At 35.2% G+C, this 13,301-nt stretch overlaps 1 protein-coding gene across 1 annotated transcript in view; it reads left to right on the top strand.

Annotated features, from left to right (window-relative positions):
• Nucleotides 1–13,301, top strand: part of LOC145694961 (uncharacterized) — a 138,319-nt gene that overhangs the window by 86,284 nt on the left and 38,734 nt on the right. The window contains exon 8 of the mRNA XM_081771776.1: nucleotides 10,755–10,987. Within this exon, the coding sequence (XP_081627902.1) occupies nucleotides 10,755–10,987 (233 nt within the window). The remainder of the gene's footprint in view (nucleotides 1–10,754; nucleotides 10,988–13,301) is intronic.

Genomic DNA, 13,301 nt, shown 5'->3' on the forward strand with positions numbered 1-13,301 from the left:
TTTAAGTAACTTATAGATTGTATCAAACTAAAAAAATGTCTAGAAGTAAAATTGTTAAAAAGTGAAACATTGAAAAAGTGAGAGTGTTTCAACTCATGTATTCATGTGTCCTCTAGCTATGTTGTTCCCCCATTATTTAGATTCATGAAACATTTTCTAAAACATTTTCTAGTGCATTCTTTCCAAAGAAAAAGTAAAAAGAAAAGATAACAACAAAAAAAAGAAACACTTTTACATGTTCTCTCCTTTGTTTATTGAATCTCGTATCCTTTAATAACAATGTGGTTATCACTAACTATGTCGTTTTCCTATTCTTCTCCTTCTTTTTCTTTCAAAATGTTTGTTGACTTTATCATTTTCAGGTGCAGACCTCGAATCTAGTCACCTGCAGATAATAGTCACCGATATAAAACTTGATGCATTTTTTTTATGAGCTTCAAGTAGTGGAGGTTAGAGCATATTGCATCGAACATAGCTTTTTTAAAGTTATATTTTCTAAAAATCGAGGGGAAAGGTGTATATACCTTTTTTACACTGATCTTTTAAACTCAATCCGGAATGGTGAAAACTCAAAAAAAATGCGCCATATTGTATCGAAATCGAGTTTAAAAAAACAAAATATCATTGAACACTTCACTCTTGGCAAACTTTAACCTCAAACTACAGAAATGAAAGCAATGCCTCAAAGAAATTACACATTATGTTTTATCATAATCAAACACTTTTCACGTAGTTTATACCGTAAAAATCAGTGGTCGAAGTGAGACAGTATGCGGTGGTATGCTATATCGCCTCTGGTTTTTCAGTGATGAAGGCACACCGTCTTTGGTTTTCCAATGATTAATACATACCGTCACTGAAAAGTAGATGCTAAATACCTTTAATAAATCCATTTTTATATACAGTAATTGACGAACAGCTTTTATTCCTGTTTTATTTCTTACGTAGAAATAATTTTTAAGTTGAAAACTCTTACCTTTTTCCTACTTTTTTTTAATGAGTCGTCTGCAAAGAAGTTCACTTAGTTTATATTTTGATGTGCCATATTGAATTATTTCTTTGTTATGTATGTATGTATGTGTCTTCTTACCTTAATGCATATACAGTAAATGCCGTATTTTGAGCATGAGCAGGCTTAGGAGTTGTCTGCTGTGGGAGTGGACCTTGGGGTGTTTGGAATACCCCACAGTCGAGTGGGGGGACAGGAAGTTTTCCCGTAGGAAATCATTAATATCCTCATTCAGTTACAGGCTCCGGAGTAAGTGGCACGTCTGTTAGTTGATCTCTGTAAACTTGAACAAACTTTGTGGCGCCTTAACAAACATTTTTTTCGTGAAAGAAACTAGTTGATTTACTTCGCAAAAGTTGTCTCTCACCTCTTCAACAACACGCTGAAGAGCATGGGCCATACAGGTGAAATGAATTAAGTGAGGGTAAAAAACTGAAGTGCTCTAGCCGCTTTTAACATGTACACTGCACTGTCTGTATAAAGAAGGACTTTTTCTTCCTAAACTCCTGCTGTCCACAACACTTTAAGACTTCGTTTACAAAGCAAAGAATCGTGGAATGATTCGTGCGTTCCAACAATTTACTCGCAATAAGATAGGATTTGGATGGAGCATGTTTACTTAACTTTCCAATCACTAACTTTGCTACATAACATCCCAAAACGTCTGTTGTTTCGTCCACAGAAATACAAATATATGAACTACCTATTTCTGCCCTAATGAATCTATAGCTTCCCTATAACAAACTTCGAGATAACACTTTCGAAGAGTGGATTCGTCAGGAATTCGACGCCCGCAGTACTTCTCCAGAAAAGCACGGTATTTTGGCACTTGAACTTTGTTCTAAGGAATGTTTGCTGCTATCATTGCTAGACACAAGTCTTTGAAAAACTCACTCACTGAAGTATCTTGATGCATTTGTGTCAAGAGTACTTTTTTTTTTTTTTTTTTTTTTTTTTGCAGTTCGCAAATTTTTATTTCTTGCATGGAGTGCACTTCGTACATGTTGTTCTAACTGAGATTTCATAGAACATCCATTTTTTTGTTGTTTTTTTATCACACACTTGGCACAACACCATTTTACCGTCCGTAGTAAACGCATCATCGATAGTTACCCACGACCGCAATTTCGCTGATAAAGTTGAGGCATTTCTGACTTCGACGGTCAATACAGAACATGTGCGTTTTGCAACTGCAATACTAGAGTACTGTCCTCCTGTTATTCAGTTGGACAAGCGAAGTTCTTTGAAAGCTTAGGTTACCTGCCATGATATTGCCATTGTCGCCAGCTTCCTGGAACGAACTCTTGCAGTAAATTCCTGGTAGCACACTAGCATACAGTTTTAACTTGAATTGCAGGATATCCTTTCATCTTTTTTCACGTTCGACCTCCGATAACAATCAAATAGACTTCATTTTAGGATTTTCCCTGCCAGTCGCCTGTCAGGCACGTGATCTGTCTTCCTCCAGAGTTGAGAATAAAGGGCGCTGCTATTGTACCCCGGAGAAAGGATTTTTACTTGTTTCTTCTTATATTTCTTTTGTTATCGGAGAAATTCTGCGAAACATGGTTTGACAAATAAAAAAAAAGAGAGAGATTTCTCTTTCGGTAAAGAAACGAAAAGATAAATATGACAAATTTGAAACTAGATGCAAGCCTTGCACAGTTAGAGTTTTCTTTTATTATTTTAAATTAAAATTTCAGCAAACGCAAAATTTAAGACAGAGTTTTATGTAAAAAAAAATGTAGAAACCATAGAAATATGTAATATTGGTCAAAATATGTAAAAATATATAATATAAAACTTGAGTTGAAGCACCCTACAGGTGTGAATCACAAACATTTAAGGATTTGACGAACCTACATATGAAGGAAAAATATGTAATTACATACAAATCCGGACATTAGTAATAAAACATACCGCCTCTGCTTTTTTCCACTTCGAACACTGGTAAAAATATTTCAAATATACAGGCTCAAACTTAGAGCTTGGTTAGGATTTGACCCTCATTTATTTGATGGATTGCAACCACAAACAATAAGGTTATTTCTGCATGTTAACGGAAGATAAGTTTCGTTAAAACTAGGTAAGTTTTTCGAGAATAATTGGGAACAGACAGACACAAAATCAAGTCGAAGGACAGAAGCTTCGCTAATGTTCTCTTCAACAATATGTACCGTTTGTTACAATTTAATTGTTTCGCTGCTATGATTTCATGTCTTGCTGCTTATGTTATATTCTTGCATCACAAATTAATTGGTCTCTAAAGCCCTGTATTCACTTAGTCGATTTAGTCGCACGGCTAAATCGACTTTGCATTTGCGACTAAATCGAAGCGACTAGGTCAAATCAGATCGCTGGATGTGTCTAGTTGGTGGATGTGTCAACCAAAATTGACTGTTACTTGTCGACTCGCTCTCCTCTGGTCGATTCGAAATCGACTCGCAATTCTAAAGATGTCGAAGCGGAAAGTAATTGGAACAATTTACAGTGTTATAACAGAAGAATTAAATCACGAAATTAAAATAGCAATGACAAGAGAAGAGAAAAGAAAATGGTTTTGGGTAATTGAATTACTGTTGCCACAGTCCTAGCTCCGGAGTGGGCTGAAAAATAGTACCAAATTCAAACAAAAAGGGCTGAATTCATTATTTTATTCCAGTGTATTGCATGGCTCAATAACACGAAACTAAAGAGGTAAAGTTCTAGAACCCCTTCCCCTCTTCCACGAGTCCAAATCAAGAAAGTCTTTATCTTCGTCAATATGGCGTCACTAGTAAACAACTTATCCCGGTAAACCGGTAATTACGTCAATGCATTTTTTCGTTGCTATTATTTTTTGGTGTAGAATCTTTGCAACGACATGTCGCGACACATAAATTGTAACCGTAGTATACCGCTTGGGAACATAAAATACTGCTTACCTACATTTTGGATAAATGCTCCGCCAGTGGAAATCAGTATCCTATTAGTCTTCTGTCATTTATATTCGACTCATTTTAACGATGAAATTACCATTTTCATGACAATCTATTGTAAAATTGCACTATGCAATGTATTAAGAAATCATTAAATAATGGAAAATAATATGATATTTAACTTCATCTCGTAAAATTGACAAGTTATTTACTAGGATAATCATTAGTACTCGTAAGTGGAAATCATGCAATCCCAGTTTAGGTACACATTTGCCTACTTAAAATCATAATATATACATTTCTTTCCATTGCACTTTCCTCTGGCAGAATGGCGGACATGCATTACTAGATGCACATTTACTTTTAAAAAGACTTATCTCTTATCGGTACAAATGGAGCGTAGTATCGTAAAAAATAATAGTAAATACAAAAGCACGAACCAACTTGTACTAGGTAGCTACTGAAACCGAGAATGGTAGTACTTAGGATTTTGATTTCTTTGCTTTCGGCATCTAAGGCTGTGTTAGCCCGTCACGTTTTTGAGGGATGACGTCTCTCGGCGAGCACACTATCCGGGGAAAGGGAAGGAAGCGGCCTGGGAGCTATATGTTAGGTACCACTCCGGCATTTGCCTAGTATGAATGAGGAAAACCTCATTCAGATCGGCTGTCCTGAAAAAGCTTTTTACACTTTTCGGCCGAGTATCCCCACCGGGAATCGAACCCGGGACCGCTCGCACCGAAGGCAAAGCGAGAATAGTATCTAGACCACACAGGGTAGGAGCAGCGAGACCTTTGCTTAGTAGAAAATATTTGATTATTTTTAACAGATCACATCATAATAATTACCATGTTACTAACGGTTGCAGATGTTGTTTTGGCTCGCCCCATTTTGGAAGATTTACAGGTGAGATTCGAAACTTTCCATAAAAAGGTATGTTTATAAGGAACAAATTTCTGCAGGCATCAGAATTAAATACAAAGTAATACGTCTGTTTCTTAGGTTTACAAGTATAGGGTTACTAGTATAAAATCATTACAAGTGCTTTACAACAGATAAAATAAGTTAGTGCGTTTGAAAGATGGATTATTATGTGCTATTTTCCACCGGCGGCACATTTCTGCACAATGTAGAGAACCTGTATTTTATGTTTACAAGTGCAGCGCTACTACTATGAAACCATGACAAGTGCTATTGAAATTCGTATCACTGCCAAAATAAACTTATTTTCACTACCTTCGATTGCGTGCCTACCTACCAACACTATCGCGCCTGGTCCCTTCAGACACGCCCCTGCGCTAACACGCGGTCTTGCCATTTTCGCTCTGCACTGACTCGGTTAGATAGCATTTATGCTTTTATTATCCACGTAGCATAGGTTGGTTTGTGTTTTTCCACTGTAGGTTTTATTTAACACATCTGGAAGCCGTATTTATACGCAAATCGTAAAACAATTGTAATTTTTCAGCAATTCCTTCTTGTGGCACCTTTATCTATGCCAAGTTAGATATTTTCATGTCGCCCAGTGGAAACCTTTTAGGGGATAATAAGTAGAAAATCAGTGAAAAAAATTATACGTTTTCAACAATTCTTTCTAGTGGTGCGTCAAAAGTAAATATGTACGTATATACATACTAATGGAGCTTGTATAATATTGTCAAGACCATAGATAATTATTAATTATTGGTTTAATTTGTTTAGTTTAATTGTAGTATGGTCTGGAGTTTTAGGAGACCTAATTTACTCTTGTTTATCTTTAAAGAGATATGTGCAGAGAATACAGTATGTGTATACTTCAAATTGTATGAATTCTAGTCTATCAACAAGAGCTTGTAATGTTATGTAATAAATTTGTTAACATCCACACTTTTCTTCGGACAATGAGGACATCAAGAAAGTGACATTGTTTCGTGTCATCATGATTGAATTGAGGTTATGAGAATTTGGTTGAATAAGATCTTTTTAGATCTGGGACGCATGTGGATGAAAATCGGCCCGAGTGCTGAAACCGTATTACTGGAACGTCAGCAGTTTGAGTTGTATAAAAACCTTTTATTTTATTCAATGGGATCATTATTAGAGGATTATCAGAGTATCAATATTAGAGAAGTAGCATTCAAAGTTCTACGATTCTTCGAGTTAAAACATTATTAACTTCAAATACTAAGAGAACTGTCTAAGAAGTTCCAACGTTGAAATACAACCGACTGCTGTTACTGGTATACGATCATTCAGTGCTTGGTTCGGATAATCACCAACAACAGGTATGTGTCACAACCAAATTCTGTGCTAATCCAATTCGTTATACATGATTCACACATTAAATCACACTTTCTTAGTCTTCATTACACAAACAACACTTCACACATAAATGATTGCTAGTTCTGTTAAAATACACATGTTTAAGTAGACATTTTTGTTATCATTTTAATAGGGCTCTGGTTGGCCCTCAATTAATGCAACCAGTGGTGGAGTATCCCCAAAATTACCTCTCATATAAATGCAAGTAAATATAGGATTGCTTCATGCAAATTAGATCAACCTGGGGAGCTCAGAGTGCTCTACGTATTCAAATTCTATTCAATTTTTATCAAGAGCATCCCAGGTTGGCAATATAGTATAAAAAGCGACCAGTTTCCTGAACAAAGTTATCTGGTTGGGATATTTCTTTCACACCTGCACTCGAATTTTTAGAAGCATTTTAATATTAGAATTTTATTTCGTAGATACGCAGTTTTTTTTAAGATTCATTTGATGAATAATTGCTTTTAGTGCGGTTCCTCTAGCAGCAATATTCCTGTAAAGAGCATTTTTGTATTTCATAAGCATTCATTTTTCTCATATAATTATAAAAGAAATATCATTTCAATTGTATTGAAACGGCCCATTTCCAAGACACTTTTCCTTTCCGCTGAAAACTTTCTGGAATCTTATTATTATTATTATTATTATTATTATTATTATTATTATTATTATTATTATTATTATTATTATTATTATTATTATTATTATTATTATTAGTTTATTGATTGAGAAAGCTAAGCACGTAGAAGGAATGGTCCAATGTCGTCTATTTCCTATACTTACACACTATCACAGGTTATTTAAATGATTCGAATTGAAATGATCCGTAACGACTAGAACTGGCAACAAGAGGCATTAGTGTTATCAATACTTGATTATGTGATTTTAATTCAGCATCTCCTTGAGCTTGGATGCGTGCAGTGTTTCATTTAAGAAGGGTAACATACAGCTCTTGTGTCCTCTCGTGATGCAGGTTGGCCCTGTACTGTTGTAATTGATGCTTGACTTTCTCCAGGGGGTGCTCTTAACCTATGTCCCGAACCTCTACTTTCACGCTCTCTTCACAGTGACGTCACCAGCGAGGAACTTAGAGTTTGTCGTCTGCTTGGCGCGAGAAGATTTGCTAGTAAGACCACAAACAATTCTTTATTTATTTTGGGTTTTTGCTATGTTGAATTATGTTGCTTTCTTTTCTAATGGTGTACGTGGACGAATATTATTTAATAGAGAAAAGGTCTATATCTCGGAAGATTTCTTTACGTGGCTTGGCTGTACAGACATGCAATATTGGAAGATAGTGTGAACTTGAGTACGTGTGTACATATGTATTTTTACGTCTATTTGTCTTTCATCTCCAAGTGTTCCACATTATAGAATTAGGGATGTACCGATATATCGGTATCGGTATTATCAGCCACTTTTGGAAGTATCGGTATCGGCATTGGCAAATAAACACCGATATTTACCGATACATTTTTCAAACTATTTTCAGTGTGTTTAATATTAACAGTGACACTTATATTTCATCGGTTTCTTTTAGAGTTAAAAGTTATTCTAAATTATTATCAATTGTACAATCAGTCGATTTCTTTATGCATGTATACGCCTTTGATTTGCACTATTCATACTTAACTGATAGTTTTAGTCCCTCCATGCCAAAATAGTGAAGAAAAGACAAAGGTTCTCAGTCAGGATCATAGGCAGCCGAAGAAAATTTTCTAGGGGGAGCCGATTTCCCGATTTCAAAGTAAAATAAAGTAAGTTTATTTTCCTTATTCATTTTCATAAATTTCTATGTATGCATGAAGTTCATAATTTAAAATTATTTTTCGATATTTTTGCTGCTTATTGGTCCTCTAGATGTTTATTTGAGTTAGAAATCAGAGTAAAACTCCGGGGCGTCGTGTGGGTAGAACAGGTGGCTCGATTGCCCCATGCCTTGCACCACAGAATGGAAGAGTTTGACCGTTGAGGAAAACTAGCAGGTTAATTATTTCTAATTCATTGTTGAGATTAGTGTTGTCAACGAGAGGAGATCGAGGCGAGAAATGTCTCGTCTCGTCTGCAATTCGAGACGAGAAGAATCTTTTAAATTCGTTTAAATTTAAAAATATGGGACTTCTCGTCTCGTTTTCGAGGAAATATGAGAAACGTCATGAGTCTCATTGGTAACACGAGTTCACCAAAGTATTAAACCTTAAACACCGGTTTAATACTGCATGGTTCATCGTTAAAAAAAAAACTATAAATTGATAAAGTGATTGTAAGAACATAATGAAGAGCATTCAAAGATACACAAGTCATTATACATATGGTTTAACTGTTGTTATATCTCATCCTTCATGGATCTCTCGTGACTTTAGGAAGTCAGGACAAATTTTGTACACAAATTTATACAAGAGGCTAGAGAAACTTCGAGGCGAGAAGAAAAGAGCTTTTTTCGAAAATCGATTCTACAAGACGAGAAAACCTAATTTCTCGTCTCGTCTCGATTCGTAACACTAGTTAGCATACAAATATTAAGATATAAACCAAAATACATTTTTCCGGACTGTGTACTATTAATGTCACGAAGTGCAATCATAGCGTCAACAATGGTTACATTGAATATAATCTGTGATGGATAGTCAACATGACGTTTAACACGGATGAGTTCTGTTTTAATAATCATGTGGAGAAGATATGAAATTGGCAATTTTAAATTTTTTTCCTGAGTGCCGTATATTGAACAAAATAAATTGCTAGGCATGAAAGGGCTTCCGCAACTGAATGCATCAACGATCTATTATTATTATTATTATTATTATTATTATTATTATTATTATTATTATTATTATTATTATTATTATTATTATCCATGGTTTTAAGTATTTATTGAGATATTTCTATCAGTAATCACAAAATAATCTATTTATGCCGGGGTGGAACTCACCTTATCATTGGTTCCGCAATTACTTTAACTCCAGGCACCGGAAATTTCAGACATTGCAATGGTAAAACACATATTTATCTGCAACTTTGCTTAAATACATTCACAGCAACATTTCAGATATAAATACATTTAAAATGTAATTATAATTCAACAATTATCTATCTCATCAAAAAATAAATAAATGATCATGCAACACAGGTACATCGTTAATTTTCCATAATATAAATTGCGTTAAGATGTTCTATTTATTGCTGGCTTATTTATTATTTATTTGTAGTTTGTATGTAGGAGAATGTTGTGACAGCGAAAATGTGATGCATACAGAAAGAAAAGAAAGACATTCTGGCTGCTTCGTACACCTCTATACTTACTTGCTGCTCCTCGCTGGTGACGTCACGCAAAACGAGGAGCGAAGCGTCTGTCCGTATAGCCCAACCTTTCCTTCTAGTAACCTTGACTTTCTCGATATTAGCATTGGGACAATATTTGATGTCCGATATAGTCCTACGTATGTTCTATCGACGACAGATCGAGAGGTCATTCTAGCCAAAACAACACCTCAATACCATGCATAATTCACAGAGATACGTGCAGTCTGTGTGCGGGCGTTATCCTATTGAAAGATGGTACCAGGGAACTATGTCTTGAGAGATGATACATGAGGACGCTGAATATCTACGACTTATCGTTGTTCGGTCAAGAATACCTCAATTAATACCAGAGTTGACCTGAAATCACCCGATAGTCCCCCACATCGTAACACCAATAGTAACGCCAATGTGTATCTCCAAAACATTTTCAGAATGTAGCATCTCCCCTCGGGTCCACCATACTCGCAAACGATGGTCATCCGAAGTGGTGTCAAAACGTGGTTCATCGATGAAAATGATGCGACCCCACTGAACCGCAATCCATACTTTTCGGGTACGGTACCACCATGACAACCACCCGAATGTATTGTGATATTAACGGCTGACTATGGATTTGACGGTAGGCGTGGATATGAAGGAGTTACAATGTGCTTGGTGCACAATGCGCAGATCTTCGTTTGATGTAATCAGACTTGGTCGATGGATACCTTGACGACGCATGTGATTTCTCGAATCTTCCCATTTATTTCAACATAGGGCCACATTCAAATTTGAATGTCACAAAGCCAGGTCTGTTCTCACGCATTATGTATATACAAATCATGATGAGCTAATGACATTGTGACATTTATGAAAAACAATAGGTAGTAACATTTCCCAGTACAGTAGTCTATAGAACACACATTATGCAATGTGCTGAAAATCCTAGTGGAGGCAATAAATAACATCGTAATCGAGTGCATCATAAAAGAAAGCACATGTAGCTGGAGGAAAATGGTCTTGAGTTGATTATTTTAAACCCAAAACATGTTAGAAAATATTTATACTGTATTTATCTTACAATTAAGGAAGATAGAAAAATAATTTTTCAGTGTCATGTGAATGAGGTAACATTGTATATTAAGTATTTATTATTGCATTTATTTGTTTTTAATCTTTGTTGCTCATTTATTTGTTTTTCTCTATTCACAATTTATATTACTTCCAATTTTTATTTACAGTTAGGTTGGACGATCATGCTTGCTTATTAGTGTGTATAATAACTCATGGTAATGAGAAGGGTGTTCTTCGTGCTTACGATTGTTGCTACAATGTTAAAGACTTGTGGAAATGTGTAAGTTCTGCTACCTGCGATCGATGCCGCTACGTTCAAGATTTGTGGGAATGTAGGACTACTAAATCCGAGATTCCTGATGAATCACTGGCTGGGAAACCACTGATCTTCTGTATTGATGTAAGAATTAGTGGAGAAGGTTGCAATTATGTTTTATTTACTTTATTATAAGCGTTTAAAGAAAATTTCCTAGTTACCTTATATATCTGATATGTATAACAATAAGATATTTTGTGAAGTGTACATATAATCCTGGTTTATGATGTTTCTATATAAGCTATTCTATAAACTGACTTACATATTTTGACATTTTAAGGCTTAGGCTAAGAATCAGAAAAGTTTGACGGTAGTTCAAATACCGCTCAAGTCATGGATGTTGTCAGGGGTATTGTTCTTCCACCATTTATTTCATTATAAGATCCCTATCAGAGATGATATTCGAATATCATTGTTTGGGAGTTGATCTCAACCAAATGTTACCTTGAAACAAAAGAGTACCATGAAACCTTATTCTAGAAACCTTATTATATTAACTTGAATATTAAGTGGAAACTGTATGTATAAACACGCTAAGGGCGATAGAAAGAAGAAAATCCAATTAAATTACTCATATGTCAAAAGTGTATGACACTATTATTATTATTGCTTACTAAATAGTATTTTATATATGAATTTTTAGACCTACGCCGTTTAGTTGCAATTGAGCGATTTTGTGGATGCAGGAACTAAATTCTCTCGTGCTCTCCCTGAATTTAATCCCTGTTTTTCATCATTTCTCACCGTCCAGTTGGTTTAAAGGACTGAGCCGTGGGATCTGAAACTAAAAAATATAGTACAATATTGAACAGTCAGAATTAGTGTTAAATATAGATTGGAAGTATAAGAAATGATAGCTCCAGCCTATACATATTGTTTCTGACTGTACAAAATACAAAAGCCCAAATATGTCAACACAGAAGGGCACTGTACAAATTAAGTTATTCGTATTGGGGAGAATATAAGCGATGATAGGTCAAGCTGGACACACACACACACACACACACACACATATATATATATATATATATATATATATATATATATATATATATATATGGAAGATGGATGGCCCAAATCCAGACTCTTCTCAGACAATAGACGCTCTCTGCTTTACCTTTGACTTGCGACCTGATCCTTCGTGAAACACTATCATTATCTCTTTCTTACTCGACTTGGATCTCCTACCTCTGATTTCAAGTAGCTCACCAGAAAATCTCTAAGATCCCACCGGAAATCGAACTCAACCACAAGTACAGAATGCACGTGTGCCAGTCACTCGGTTAAGTGGAAGCGTGCAACAGGAACGGAGTCACGATTTATGCAAAAAGAATTGAAAATCTCACGTGCAGGTCAACCTGGGAAGATTAAATTTAACATATATAAATTCCTTCTTAGAAATAAAGGAACCCATGCTCCAATGTTTTTGAAAATTTCTGTTTTAAGGAGGGAAGAAGGCATGTACAATCGTAAGTATGTGTTTGTGTTACAGTATAACTCTCAAATTCCTAGAGTAATTTCAACCAAATTTGGTATTCATATATAGTGACTTATAATTTGGAAAAATAAAATATTGAGATGTAAGACACACCTAGCATTCCTAAGGAGGATGAAAAGGAAGCACATGTAAAAATAACGAAAAACGACCGAGATTAGTGTCTTATTCATAGTCGCGACATTTAAGCCAGACACTCCTGACGACATTTAAGCCCAAGTTTAGACAAGAAGGTTAATATCAGGAGGCCTGGGAATCAACAAGTGCAACGCCGAAGTCGTTAATCTTCGTTATTTCTCATTTCTTTAGTTTCAAAAGAGAAGTGTTAAAAGTGTTACTGTTAGTCATTAAGTTTAGTAAAAGTTGCCCGTGAATTGACAGGTATAGACACTCATTTCTTTAGTTTCAAGGAGCGTTCCTTTTTGTTATGTATTTAATTAATATCCTTAATTATATAAAGGTGTGGGGAAAGCAACGTCAAGGCGTAGTTCTTCATTATTTATCTTACACCTTTCTTTACTCTCAAAGGGTAACGACAAAGGCATTAATCTTCACAATTAAATTAAATTGGCTGTTCCGGATAGTTTCAAAGAGCGTTTCTCTTTGTTATGTATTTAATTAATATCTTTAATTATGGGGCAATCCAAATGAAATCGACCAATGGTGGCTGCTGACAAAATTTAGTTTTTTATCAACCTTTTTACCTAAGTTTGTACCATATTCAGAGAGTTGAAAACGGATATTCATTTACTTTTTAGCCGCGCAGGTTTATTTTCTAGTGGCCATTTTATATATGTGTGTGTGCGTATTTTGCACTTTGCAGAGGATTCTGTCAGACGCTTTAACTTTTTAGATTTTAAAGATAATGAGTTCAAACCAAAACCACATAAAATATAATTAAAT

This window comes from Thermobia domestica, chromosome 1 (assembly GCF_964235325.1).
Source record: "Thermobia domestica chromosome 1, izTheDome1.hap1.1, whole genome shotgun sequence".
In the NCBI taxonomy this organism is placed as follows: Eukaryota; Metazoa; Arthropoda; class Insecta; order Zygentoma; family Lepismatidae; genus Thermobia; species Thermobia domestica.